Below are 13,222 nucleotides of genomic sequence, written 5' to 3' on the forward strand. Positions count from 1 at the left end.
TTATGTTATTAACATGTAAGCAACAACAGGTATATTTAGAAAAAGAGGAAAACAAGAAAATTATTAAACTGTATTTATTTTTAATGCTCTTTTCTTTCTTTTGTGGCCAAGATATAAGCAAATGTTTTTCATATAAAAACTGCAGTATCTAGAAAGAATGGAATAATATGTGATGACAAAGGATATTAAGAAGAAAGTAGCTCACTTATTTTAATCTCTGGGGAGTCCATGGCTCAGATACCTGTCTGCTATTAACTGTAATAAACTTGCAGACATTTCTCTTCATACACTATCATGAATGCCAAGACGAAAGATGTCATGCTGGCAAAAAAATGAATTCCCCAGTGGCTTCAACACAAAAATCTGTGAGAAGGCATGTGGTGGATCTTCATCTGCCTGTAACAAATTATAGATATATAACTATACACTTAAGCTATGTATATCATTACCACATGTATGAATCTAATAAAAAAAATATATAAAATACATAACTTTCCTTTCTTGCTAATATATTTTACATAATCGTAATAGACCTTAGTATATAAAAATTGTATTGTGTAAAAATATATTGGTATGTAATTGAATTACTATCAATAAAGGTAAATTATTATTAAACATAGCTAATAATCCTATTAATTGCATCCCATGCAAAAACTATGTAAATGTTTTAGAAATGTAATAAAAATAACGAAGTATACAATACAATGACAAACTCATCATACAATCAAATTTTATGCGAAAAAGGTTATATTACTTTTGACCTGTGATTAAGCTAACAATAACATCTTCAACTATATTATTATAACATTTTGATTATTATACAGATTAAATACTATAGAATTCTTTCTATTTAAAAATGTAATAATTATTACAACATTAAAAAATAATGATATATTATTATAAACTATACAAAAATTAAATTTAATTGAATTATTTTTATTTTCATATATTCATATATCATTTCATATAATATTTAAACTACTATTATATTGATACACAAGACAAATTACTAATAATAATTATTATTGTTATAAACTTATATTATTATTAGTATAAACTATTATTAAACAACTTGTCATTAGACTTTAACTAAAAGAGAAAAAATATATTTTATTCCGGTCAGTTCAGCAATTTAAATTTTTTTTTATCATCACCCTTATTACATATACATATAATACATTGTATGCATTTTTACAAATGTATTATTCCAAAAATATTGAGATATGCAAATGGTACAATAAATTACTTATGCTTATTATATAGTTTAAAATATGATTAATTAAATAATACATGCAAATAGTGAATTAATAAAATTATAAAACGAAAAGTAAAAGTTCTCAAATTTACCAAATTGTTAAATATTAATATTAGTTAAGTGTAAAAATTATTTTTTTCAAATTATTGATTACAGCAAATAGCAAAGCAATATTGCAAATAATACAGAATTGAATTAAAATTAATAATAAGAAAGCATACTAACATACATGAAGCAGCTTTAGACATCAAAAACTAGTATCAGGCTTGCCTGTACCATGGTACGAAGATCAATGGAATAGCAATACCTGACGCCTAAACCGTGTTGTGCAGAGCAAGTCTGAAGATGTCATGCTGCACGTAAAAGCTGGTGCCAATTGGTTTCAGGACAAATGTCTGGATGTATGCATGGGGCTGATCCTCATCAGTCTGCCCAATCATCAACAATCACTGACTGAATTTTCTTATTTCATCTTCTTTGCGGAGGTATATAGAGAGATTGTTGCTGGACATTAGTCATAGCTCAATCTCTATCTTCATATGGCAGCACAAAAAATGTAAGGCAGTACAGTACACATTTGTGTAGCATGTCCAGCCAATAAAATACAATATATGGACGAATAAAAATATAAATGTGTCAATGAATTTAAAAAAAATATTGGGCCAAATATATCTCTTTGTTTAGAAAATGCATTAAATTGTGTATGATAGAAGAAGTTAAATTACTGAACTAATTGGAATAAGATCTCTGCACATATTAAATTAAATTCTTTCATTTATGTATAATCTCTGCTATTAGCATATATATAGCATATATTTATATATATACATATATATAAATATAATTTTGTACATTTTTACATGCAAATTCCCTATCTGCTTATTCATATTATGCTCATATAATAATGAAAAGTTATTTTCTTTACCTGCAACCTTCCTAAAACATTAATAAGCACTCCACCATCAAACATAGGTTGTGAATCAATGGCAGTTATTATCCGATTTATTTTTTGAAATGTTAAACTCTGAAAATTAAAGATTACTAATCAACATAACAAAAAAAATGAATTCATTTTCCTTTAATTTCATAATCTTTTTACGAACTATGTGATTTTCTAGTCTATATAAAATATACTTATATTAAAAAATGATAGCTATAGAAATATATAATGAAATATGACATATATAGCCCATTTCTTAAAAAAGAACTCACAGTTAATTTTTCCATGATTTTAATAGCACCTTGTATTTGCAAACCCTCGAATGTCATGAAAGATGACTCGGTCTGTAAACGTAACATCGAATAAGTATATAGAGAAAAAATTGTCACAATAAATAAATGTGATTAGAAACAATTAAAGCTTACATTATACATATTTATTAAATTTGGTCTTTGTGCGGGGTCGTCAAACATAGCATAATACTGTTGTACGAAACCCTTTCCAATAACTTCATATTGAGCGTTCAATGCCATCACGCTAACTTATTGTGTTCACACTCACTATACGATATCAACAATATCAGTCTTTTTAAATGATTCAATCCTTCGACAATTCGTATTTAAAAAAAGTTCTACGACAAGGGTAAAATAGTACCTATTAACATCCCTCGTGCAAGATACAAGCGAGCAGGAAGCTACTTAAGCCGACCAATCATTTCGATGTATCGAGAAAATCATCGGGATTATTCTCGAACTCTCGAAAAGTTTAGATATTCGGCAACGATTGTACTCGTTTTTGTAGAAACAATGTTGCTTCTGATTCGTGGTTCAGATTGAAAATATACGAAATCAATCCATTGCTTTTCTGAAAATTATATAATATACATTGCAAGAAATAAATAATGATCTTTAAATGGTGTGGTGGATAAAACCGGTCCGAACGAAAATTTTCTGCCAAGAAATAATTTTGTTAAACGTCATTCAAATCACGACTTAGGATTGGTTATTATTAAACATCGCCGGATGTCTAATGATACGACATCTGTAGGTTGAATTTTAAATATTGAACGGCTAACCAATTGAGAATTAGGTTGACTTCCTTTTTTCCGATACGAGAAGCCGCGAGGTGTGTGATGTTTGTCATTGCAGAAACTAATCCAAAAACATCGGAAAATAGAAAAATAATTTGTTTATAGATATAATATTCTTTTTAGTAACATTTATTCCGGTATTTTTGAGATAGTAATCATTTATTTGATTGTAGAATTTTAATAAGTTCTTGTTAACTGAGTTAACTGTTGAGTATGTTAACAAACGTTTTTAATTTTGTTTTTGTTAAACTAAGATTAAAATTAGATTAATCATTTAAATTTTGTTTTTTAAGAAATATTCTATATATAAATTTATTTGTTAATTTTTAAGTACTGGTGATGTAAAAGAGGTTATGTGATATCTGTTTACAACTGCCAATGTAGTCTAGGCGTTAAAAAAATCTCGTTAAAAAAATTAATAATTAACGTAAAATAAATTATTATATACGAGTTGTGCAACAAAATATTCGTTTCTTAATTTTGATACTATTAAACTAATTTTCTTAACTTCTCTCTATAGATATATCTTCAAGATGGTGAAGATTATGAAATCAGGAAAAGTTGTATTGGTCCTTAGTGGCCGATACGCAGGAAGGAAAGCTATCATCATGCGTAATTATGATGACGGTACTACAGAAAAACAATATGGACATGCTATGGTAGCAGGTATTGACCGATATCCACGAAAAGTACACAAAAGAATGGGCAAAGCAAAGATTCATAAACGTTCCAAAATTAAGCCATTTGTGAAAGTAAGTTTGTCACTAGTTGTTTGTGTAATTTTCCTTGTTTTATATATATATATATATATATATATAATTTAATTTCAAAATATATGTATTAATGATAGGTACTTAATTATAACCATTTGATGCCGACGAGATATACTGTAGATTTGCATTGGGATAAGGTAACACCTAAAGACCTTAAAGACCCAATGAAACGCAAGAAAATTCGATTCCAAACCCGCGTTAAATTTGAGGAGAAGTATGTATATATATATCTATTATTTCTTAACATTATATTTTGCAACTGTTTTGAGATTGCGTTTAAGATTATTTACTATAGATAGACAAGTGATATTAATATCTATTTTTAGGTACAAATCTGGTAAAAACAAATGGTTTTTCCAAAAGTTACGATTCTAATTAAATTTAAATAAATATAAATCTACAAATATTTTAAGTGTAATATTTACCACCTTTTTTCCTGTTCCAGAATGAAAAAAGCAATTTTTTGTACATATACTTGAAAAGCATGATTCTAGTTTATTTTTAACTTGTAATGTTTATACATTAATGAATTTTTTGCTACAATAATATAGTTAACTTGCGTTATTTAATTAAAAATAATTAAAGTTATATTATTAAAAATATTTTAACAACAATGTATGACAAAGTGTATTAAATCATGAATAAATTAAAAATATATTTAGAAAATATTAGTAAATAATATAGAATTTAATAAATATCTATTAAACAAGTTGAGATATCATAATCTATAATGAAAATTTCAATGACGCTCTTATGAGTTACACGTTCAGTTTTTTAATACGTTCATCTAATGATTCTATGTTACTTTTTATAATTTCTAAGTTTGATGCAAAGCTCTCTTGTACTCCTTTTAAAAGAGATTTGTTACTTTCCAAGTCAGAAGTTATTTGTGATTGTAATTCCTCTAAACGTGTTAAAGATTTGTTGAATGTAGCAGCTAAAAAAAATATTGAAAAAATATATTTTTTGGAAAAAGAAATTTATAAAGTTTTATAAATATATTTAAATACACACCTTGCTGGTGAATAGTATTTAAAGCCAACATTCGATTTACGGTTTGTGGTAAAATTTGTGAGATAGTTTCCGTTTGTTTCATAATATCATACATTTCCGAAATCTAAAAACAAATTTTGATTTAGATAAAATAGTTATTCAGTTATTTCCAGTTTCTAATGTTGAACTCTCGTAAGTAAATTCATGTTATTTGAATATTTAAAAAAAAAAGAATACTTTTTGTTCTTGTTCTGAATCTAATGTTAATGCAGTCTTTTTTTGTGCAACATTATCCATTCTATGAATTAGTGCGGCTAATCGGCTTTCAATTATATCTAATTGGTAAGTATCTAATAATGCAGCTTTTGCTCCTAATTCTTGAAGAGCTTCCATTACTCCTTGACCTTTGAGATTCTATAAAAAAATTTATTACTTATTATTAGAAACACGTTAAAAATATGACTAACAATAAGTATTATAATTATGTAAGAATTCATTCTGCTACATACCTGTGAAAATTTGGAAAGTTTATCACTGGTTGTCCCAATTACACTTTCTAAATTACAAAGCCTTTGTTCAAGTAATGCAATTCTTGCTGCTTCCTGCATTCTTGCTTTTTCTGGAAGATACATCATCTGATACTTAAGTACACCAGGTTCAGTTGCTTTATCATCTTTTGCATTCTGTGACTTTGAATCAGTTTCAGAAGTAAGGATACTAGTCTGCTTGAATGCTTCTATTTGTGATATCAGTTGTCTAAAATATTCATCAACAAAAGAAACATTTTCATTCTAAACACTTTATTATAATATAAATAAACTTACTTCATTCTTGTGCCTTGTGGATCTGACAGAGTTGCAACAAGATCAGCCCCGAGACATTCTTCTAATTTTAAGGAATCTAATTGTTTTCCTAAGAGTTGTACTTGAGAAATTATATCAGCAACAGATTTTACCTTTTCCTCTTTTGATTTTTCCTATATGACAAACAGTAAAATATTCATTCATTTTTAAGGTTTGAACAATATGGTACATTATAAAACAAATTTCAAATATGTATAATAGTACAATTAATACCTTCAAGTCATTCACTTCTTCATATAATTCTTTTATTTCACATTGCAAGCGCTGATACTTTTGAATAGGGGTTTCTTTCTCTCCTTCTCCAGGTAATTCCCAATCTCCAAATCTAAAATTTGTTATATGTCTTCAACATATATCTTACATCTTATATTTTCTTACTCAAAATATTTACTTATAGCCAGTTCTTGGTTTGAGTGATATTCGATCGGAAAAGTCAACTTCCTTGCTGAGGAAACGTTTATTTTTAAATTTAATAAATGCTTCAGTGGCACTAGTATGTAATTTTTCTATAGAATCTGTCTCATCCTAAAAAAAGGAAATATTCATACTGCTAAATACAGTATACTACATAATACATTATATCAATTTTCAATACTGTACCTCGGGGTAAAGTTGAAATTGTTCTGATTCTGGTAAATCAGTAGTCTCATAAACGTCCACTTGATCATATGCCTGTAGATACAATGAAAACATCGAAATATTAAATGTCCATTTATGTAAATTATAAGACATAGACGAGATTATACAAAATTATATCACTTCAGATTATATCTTCTTATCTCAATTTCAGATTATATCCTCGCTTCAAAATGAATTATATTTAATAACAAAGTCACATTGACATGATTTTATCGTAAAATATGAAGTACTTACAATCCCAGGTAAATCGGCATATTTAGGATCAGCCATTTTTCGTAATTAATTTTAAAAATGCTGTAAATTTTATTCAGCTAAATTATTTTCAAAAATACAAGAAATTTTTTCGTTTAATAGCGTTTAATAAAGTTAGTAAAATACTGGTGTAAAGCATTAAGATTTTAACCGAATATATTACGAAGTGTCACTGAGCATTTGGTTGTATCTGGTTGTATATAGCATATGTTTCACGTTCGTACGACTATTACGATATCTTCCAGCAAGTATCAGTACTACATCAAAAAATGGTAAACTTAAAAAAGTGATACATATTTTTGAAAATAAAATATATTTTATTTTAATAATAACAAAATTATAATCTTGTAAACGTAAATGTAATTATTTTATATGATTAAAATAACTTTTGAATTGTTCAAAGATATAGGGTATACAAAAAATACACATTTTAATTTGATATCTAATCAGTTTTGTGTAAGTTATAATTGTTTTGTAATTTACAATAAAACAATTAAACTTTATATATAACGCATATGTATTGTCTTTCAAAAATGTAAAATTTTTGGATAATATTTTAGGTATCTTATAAAATTTCATCTTTTATATGTGTTTTGATATAGTTGTTCCTGAGGCCGTTATGGTTTGCGAGCAACAGATATTTTAATTGCTTGCTTTTCCAAATCATACAAAGATACTAATTCAAGAGAGTTTACATAACAATATGAAAGAACTAAAAAGTTCCCAATCAATGTTGTATTGATAGATAATTATTGAAACTTTCATGGATCATGTTATAGCTAGATAAACTTAACTTAGTAATATTTATATATTTAAAAGAACTTTTATCTTATATAATTATTTTTTGTAAAATATAATAAAAGATAGTATACATAAGAGATCCTTTTCCAGTGTATATACAATTATGTATATCATGCGGAGTTTTGGAATAATTTAATTATAATAACTTAAATGGGTCCAACTTTTATTAATTATAGATGAAGGAAAAATTAAGAGAAACAAACGGACCTAGTTAAGAATTATGTCGCTACAATTCTTCATGTGTAATAGAAGATGAAGACCTCTCTGAGGGGAAACCCCAAAAAAATGTGGGATACCCTTTAATTTCCCTTTCTCTTGCGACAAAAGCTGAGAATGAAGATATACAGTTTCCTATAAAATAATTTGCTCTTCCAAGAATAGCTAAATCTAAATGAGGCGATGCAGGTGAATCTTGTTTAAAAACTGGAACCTGTAGTAGATATTAAACAGTTACAAAATTTTTCTTAATATTCCTCTATAAACATTGTATATATATTGTTATATTTCTTACTTCCATCCGTGCTAAGGCTTTAGTAAGTTCTTCGATCATATAGTTATTATCTGATGCTACAAATACTGATTTGATGTCATTACCATTGCGAATAACCCGTTTTAGATGACGTACTATTAAATCAAATGATGGTAGACACATAGCAGAAGTTGCTTTCCCACGTTCGTTACGATACCCAAGGCATTGTGGAGCAGCAAAGAGATTTGGTGTGCTGGATATAAATTCACAAGCACGAACCTGTTAAACATAGAGTGTGTTTTATTTACAAATCTAATTCTTTTTATCAGTTTTTTAAAGTCTTATTATAGTGAAATGAATAATTTGAATATCTGGAAGACAGATACACACCCAATCAATTCCGTTACGTAGATGAATTCCTACAAATGCACCTCTTGGTAATTTTTGTTTTATAAATGCTATGGCTTTATTAAGCATGTCTGTATTCCATTCAACATACTTATGTAATTTTTTATTTTCCAATTGTACAGGAAAACTAGCAGGTGCACCTGTGAATGCTAATACTGGCCAATGTAATGCAGGATATTTTTTTTTCCATTGTACTGCCATGTCTGTATGATGAACATCATAATGTAAAGGACCATAAAATTCTGATTTTATAAAATCTATATTATATGTATCCCAAAATGAACCAAATGGATTTCCATCTTTGGCATTGCATGAGTCTCCTTTTCCACGTGCAGAATAACAGAAAGCTGAAAAGGATAACATGTTTCAAAGGAACATCTTTTTTTTGTATTTAAACATTTAAACTTACATACTCTTTCCTTAGATTGCCATATTTTTGGTGCTATGTCTCGCATAAAATTCTCCATTAATAGTGCTTTATGGTAGCTTTGAACTTTTGATACATTAAAATATATATCAAATGGAACTTGTATCTAAAAAATGATAAATTTGTTTATAAAAATATTCATATTTTATAAGATATTAAATGTTACTGTTTACAAACAGATCTTGTTTCTCCAGTTCTATATTCAACCCATGGTGGTAAAACTAAAGTACGATTTAGTGCTTTTGCAAATCCTAAAGCACCTAAAAAGTGATCTGCTTGATTTCCAAATCGCCCTAAAAAAAATTAATCAACTCAATGATTTTAATGGATTAATTTATTTTAAGATATATTTATATAATTACATATAAAAATCTTAATTATACACAGACATACCCATACAAGGACAATAAACAATATATCCATTTGTATCAATATCAAAGTCTTCACAATATGTGTTATAAAATGTGGTTAATAGTAGAATGAAAATAATACTGAACATTTCGAGTTTCTATACTTATTTTATTTAATTACAAATAATTAAGGACACACAATTTAATATAAATTACTCCGGTTTTTATACATTTCCACCATTACTATGGATACGTGCATCGATTATGGCATATGTAGAAATGCTTTCAAAGCAAGCCAGTCTAGGCCACGGTCATGTAAACAGGTCTTGACACTTATATACAGAAGCCTAGGGAGAACCATTTGAAAATTGAGCCTTGACTAGTCGTAAAAAATCATCATGGAAGACAAGAAAGTTTTCCTTCTCGCATACATGACGTGTTATGCATGTCTCAGATATCTCTTGTCTGTCTCATAAGAACGGGGACTTCGTTGACTTTCCATGCTTTTATTTTTCAAGACTGGACACGATTTAATTTTCGGGCAGTTTTCCCTAGTAACTCTAGAGACTTGTTTATATATGAACGTGATCTGAACAGTGGACAAACTATCACGGTTGTACGATCTGGTACGACAAATAAGGTCATTACGGATTTACAGTGATTTTTCGGGAAACAGGGAAGTGAGTTGCTGCCTGTGATCTCCTCTGCTTGCCGGAGTGCGGGAAATATTCAAATAAAAATATTAAGTTCTACTGAAATGAGTACTTTTATTTAGAACATAACGTTATATGTTATATCGTATTACTATATGACGTCATACGTTATAACGTAGTACTACATAACTTTATACGTTATAACGTAGTACTACATAACGTTATACGTTATAACGTAGTTCTACATAACGTTATACGTTATAACGTAGTACTACATGACGATATACGTTATAACGTATTACCATATAACGTTATACGTAATACCACATAACGCTATACGTTATATCGTAATACTACATAACGTCATACGTTATATCGTAATACCACATAACGTTATTCGTTATATCGTAATACTGTATAACGTTATACGTTATAACGTAGTTCCACATATCGTTATACGTTATAACGTAATGCAATAAAACTTTATACGTTACACCGTAATAGCACATAATGTTATACGTTATAACGTAATTCTACATAACGACATACGTTACATCGTAATACCCAATAACGTCATACGTTACATCGTATTACTATACAACGATATACGTTATAACGTAACACTACATTACGTTATACGTTATATCGCAATACCACATAGCGTTATACGTTATTACGAATTACCATATAACGATATACGTTATAACGTAGTACTACATAACGTTAAACGTAATAACGTAATGCTATATAACGTTATACGTTATAATGTATTACCATATATCTTTATATGTTATAACGTAGTAATTCATAACGTTATACGTTATAACGTAGAACTACGTAACGTTATACGATATAACGTAGTACTACGCAACGTTATACGTTATAACGTAATGCTATATAACGTTATACATTATAACGTAGTACTACATAACGTTATACGTTACAACGTACTGCTATATAACGTTATACGCTATAATGTATTACCATATATCTTTGTACGTAATAACGTAGTACTACATAACGTTATACGTTATATCGTCTTACTATATAACGATATACGTTTTAACGTAATACTACATTACGTTATACGTTATATCGCAACACCACATAACGTTATAAGTTATAACGTACTACCATATGACGTTATTCGTTATAACGTAGTACTACATAACGTTATACGTTATATCGTAGAACTACGAAATGTTATACGTTATAACCTCGAATTACGTAACGTTATACGTTGTAATGTATTACCATATAACGTTATACGTTATAACGTATAACTATATAACGTTATACTTTATATCGTAATACCACATAACGTTATTCGTTATAACGTACTGCTATATAACGTTACACGTAATATCGTGATACCACATAACGTTATTCGTTATAACGTAATGCTATATAACGTTATACGTTATTACGTAGTACGACATAACGTTATGCGCTATATCGTAATGGTATATAACGCTATACGTTATAACGTAATGCTATATTACGTTATACGATATATCGTAATACCACATAACGTTTTATGTTATGACGTAATAATATATATCGTTATACGTTATAACGTGTTACTATATAACGTTATACGATATAATGTAATACTACATAACGTTCTACGTTATATCGTAATACTACATAATGTTATACGTTACAACGCAGTACTACATAACGTTATACGTTATAACGTATTACCATATAACGTTATACGTTATAACGTAATGCTATATGACGTTATACGTTATTACGTAGTACACTATAACAATATACGTTATATCGTAATAGTATATAACGTTGAACGTTATAACGTAATACTACATAACGCTATACGTTATATCGTAATACCACATATCGTTATACGTTATATCGTATTAATATATAACCGTATACGTTATACCGTAATGCTACATAACGTTATACGTTATAACGTAATACTACATAACGTTAAACGCTATAACGTAACACTATATAACGTTATACGTTACAACTCAATAATACATAACGTTATACGTTATACCGTGTTACTATATAACGTTATACGATATAACGTAATGCTATATAACGTTATACGTTATATGGTAATGCTACATAACGTTATACGTTATATCATAATGCTACATAACGTTATACGTTATAACGTAATACTATATAACGTTATACGTTATACCGTAATACTATATAACGTTATACGTTATACCGTAATACTATATAACGTTATACGTTATATCATAATGCTATATAACGTTATACGTTATATCATAATGCTACATAGCGTTATACGTTATACCGTCATGCTACATAACGTTATACGTTATAACGTAATACAATATAACGTTATACGTTATACCGTAATGCTATATAACGTTATACGTTATATCATAATGCTACACAACGTTATACGTTATAGCGTAACACTACATAACGTTATGTATTATATCGTATTACTACATATCGCTATACGTTATATCGTAATACTATATAACGTTATACGTTAAATCGTAGTACCACATAACGTTATACGTTATAACGAATGCTATATAACGTTATACTTCATATCATAATACGACATAACGTTATACGTTATAACGTACTGCTTTATAACGTTATACATTGTAAGGTAATACTACATTATGTTGTACGTTATAGCGTAGGACTACTTAACGTTATGCGTTGTAACGTAGTCCTACATAACGTTATACGTTGTATCGTATACTACATTACGTTGTACGTTATAACGTTGTACTACATAACATTATACGTTATAACGTGTTACTATATAACGTTATACGATATAACGTAATACTATATAACGTTATACGTTATACCGTAATGCTACATAACGTTGTACGTTATATCATAATGCTACATAGCGTTATACGTTATACCGTAATGCTACATAACGTTATACGTTATAACGTAATACAATATAACGTTATACGGTATAACGTAATACTACATAACGATATAAGTTATATCGTGGTACTACATAACGTTATACGTTATATCTTATTACTACACGTAGTACTCTATATCGATATACGTTATATCGTAATAGTATATAACGTTGTACGTTATAACGTAATACTACATAACGCTATACGTTTTTTTTTTTTTTTTTTTTTTTTTTTTTTTTTTTTTTTTTTTTTTTTTTTTTTTTTTTTTTTTATTTTTAAATAGATCATTTTACAATTTGTCCATTAGGACATTTGGTAAAATATTATAGTTTGGGTTTTGATGAAATATAGCATGTGGATGGTTACCCCCAGCGGGGCTCCATCTTCCAGGTTGTTTATTGTTCTA

General features: G+C 28.0%; 4 protein-coding genes across 8 annotated transcripts; 1 reads left to right on the forward strand and 3 right to left on the reverse strand.

The window, feature by feature from the left end:
• Nucleotides 1-58: 58 nt before the first annotated feature.
• Nucleotides 59-3,035, reverse strand: LOC122566087 (probable nuclear transport factor 2). 4 transcript variants are annotated; one of them, XR_006316387.1, is made up of 5 exons: nucleotides 2,621-3,035; nucleotides 2,468-2,539; nucleotides 2,181-2,279; nucleotides 1,485-1,683; nucleotides 59-396 (listed from the first exon to the last, which is right to left on the reverse strand). XR_006316387.1 is itself a non-coding variant. In XM_043722827.1 (5 exons), the coding sequence occupies exons 2-5, from the start codon at nucleotides 2,726-2,728 to the stop codon at nucleotides 283-285; spliced, it is 393 nt and encodes a 130-aa protein (XP_043578762.1). In that variant the 5' UTR covers nucleotides 2,729-2,755; nucleotides 2,850-3,035; the 3' UTR covers nucleotides 59-282. The 4 variants fall into 4 exon arrangements, 2 of the variants coding, with proteins under 2 accessions (XP_043578762.1, XP_043578761.1); XR_006316386.1 differs by having other exon boundaries at nucleotides 1,481-1,683; XM_043722827.1 differs by lacking the exon at nucleotides 1,485-1,683 and having other exon boundaries at nucleotides 2,621-2,755; nucleotides 2,850-3,035.
• A 146-nt stretch (nucleotides 3,036-3,181) lies between these two features.
• LOC122566086 (60S ribosomal protein L27) lies at nucleotides 3,182-4,464 on the forward strand. Of its 2 annotated transcripts, none has more exons than XM_043722824.1 (4): nucleotides 3,182-3,320; nucleotides 3,806-4,037; nucleotides 4,136-4,272; nucleotides 4,385-4,464. In XM_043722824.1, exons 2-4 carry the CDS (start codon nucleotides 3,819-3,821, stop codon nucleotides 4,431-4,433), a joined length of 405 nt encoding a protein of 134 aa, XP_043578759.1. In that variant the 5' UTR covers nucleotides 3,182-3,320; nucleotides 3,806-3,818; the 3' UTR covers nucleotides 4,434-4,464. The 2 variants fall into 2 exon arrangements, with proteins under 2 accessions (XP_043578759.1, XP_043578760.1); XM_043722825.1 differs by lacking the exon at nucleotides 3,182-3,320 and adding an exon at nucleotides 3,378-3,496.
• A 220-nt stretch (nucleotides 4,465-4,684) lies between these two features.
• On the reverse strand, nucleotides 4,685-6,979 carry LOC122566082 (dynactin subunit 2). Its single transcript, XM_043722817.1, has 9 exons — nucleotides 6,788-6,979; nucleotides 6,515-6,586; nucleotides 6,306-6,439; nucleotides 6,128-6,239; nucleotides 5,876-6,027; nucleotides 5,561-5,807; nucleotides 5,289-5,465; nucleotides 5,073-5,175; nucleotides 4,685-4,995 (listed from the first exon to the last, which is right to left on the reverse strand). Exons 1-9 carry the CDS (start codon nucleotides 6,821-6,823, stop codon nucleotides 4,817-4,819), a joined length of 1,212 nt encoding a protein of 403 aa, XP_043578752.1. The 5' UTR covers nucleotides 6,824-6,979; the 3' UTR covers nucleotides 4,685-4,816.
• Nucleotides 6,980-7,752: 773 nt separating this feature from the next.
• LOC122566083 (GDP-fucose protein O-fucosyltransferase 1) lies at nucleotides 7,753-9,526 on the reverse strand. The gene is made up of 6 exons (XM_043722818.1): nucleotides 9,304-9,526; nucleotides 9,088-9,203; nucleotides 8,893-9,016; nucleotides 8,466-8,830; nucleotides 8,118-8,354; nucleotides 7,753-8,036 (listed from the first exon to the last, which is right to left on the reverse strand). The coding sequence occupies exons 1-6, from the start codon at nucleotides 9,407-9,409 to the stop codon at nucleotides 7,833-7,835; spliced, it is 1,152 nt and encodes a 383-aa protein (XP_043578753.1). The 5' UTR covers nucleotides 9,410-9,526; the 3' UTR covers nucleotides 7,753-7,832.
• Nucleotides 9,527-13,222: the final 3,696 nt, after the last annotated feature.

Source organism: Bombus pyrosoma, linkage group LG3 (assembly GCF_014825855.1).
Source record: "Bombus pyrosoma isolate SC7728 linkage group LG3, ASM1482585v1, whole genome shotgun sequence".
Classification (NCBI taxonomy): Eukaryota; Metazoa; Arthropoda; class Insecta; order Hymenoptera; family Apidae; genus Bombus; species Bombus pyrosoma.

Coding starts and splice junctions, on each gene's coding strand:
- LOC122566086 (XM_043722824.1), top strand. CDS start 3,819: ATGGTGAAGATTATGAAATCAGGAAAAGTTGTATTGGTCCTTAGTGGC. Junction 4,038..4,135: donor AAATTAAGCCATTTGTGAAA/GTAAGTTTGTCA, acceptor TATTAATGATAG/GTACTTAATTATAACCATTT. Junction 4,273..4,384: donor CGCGTTAAATTTGAGGAGAA/GTATGTATATAT, acceptor ATCTATTTTTAG/GTACAAATCTGGTAAAAACA.
- LOC122566082 (XM_043722817.1), bottom strand. CDS start 6,823: ATGGCTGATCCTAAATATGCCGATTTACCTGGGATT. Junction 6,587..6,787: donor ATGCCGATTTACCTGGGATT/GTAAGTACTTCA, acceptor TTGTATCTACAG/GCATATGATCAAGTGGACGT. Junction 6,440..6,514: donor AATTTCAACTTTACCCCGAG/GTACAGTATTGA, acceptor TCCTTTTTTTAG/GATGAGACAGATTCTATAGA.
- LOC122566083 (XM_043722818.1), bottom strand. CDS start 9,409: ATGTTCAGTATTATTTTCATTCTACTATTAACCACATTTTATAACACA. Junction 8,831..8,892: donor GCAATCTAAGGAAAGAGTAT/GTAAGTTTAAAT, acceptor TATCCTTTTCAG/CTTTCTGTTATTCTGCACGT. Junction 8,355..8,465: donor TACGTAACGGAATTGATTGG/GTGTGTATCTGT, acceptor TATGTTTAACAG/GTTCGTGCTTGTGAATTTAT.
- LOC122566087 (XM_043722827.1), bottom strand. CDS start 2,728: ATGGCATTGAACGCTCAATATGAAGTTATTGGAAAGGGTTTCGTACAA. Junction 2,540..2,620: donor ATTTAATAAATATGTATAAT/GTAAGCTTTAAT, acceptor TTACGTTTACAG/ACCGAGTCATCTTTCATGAC. Junction 2,280..2,467: donor AAATCATGGAAAAATTAACT/GTGAGTTCTTTT, acceptor TTTAATTTTCAG/AGTTTAACATTTCAAAAAAT.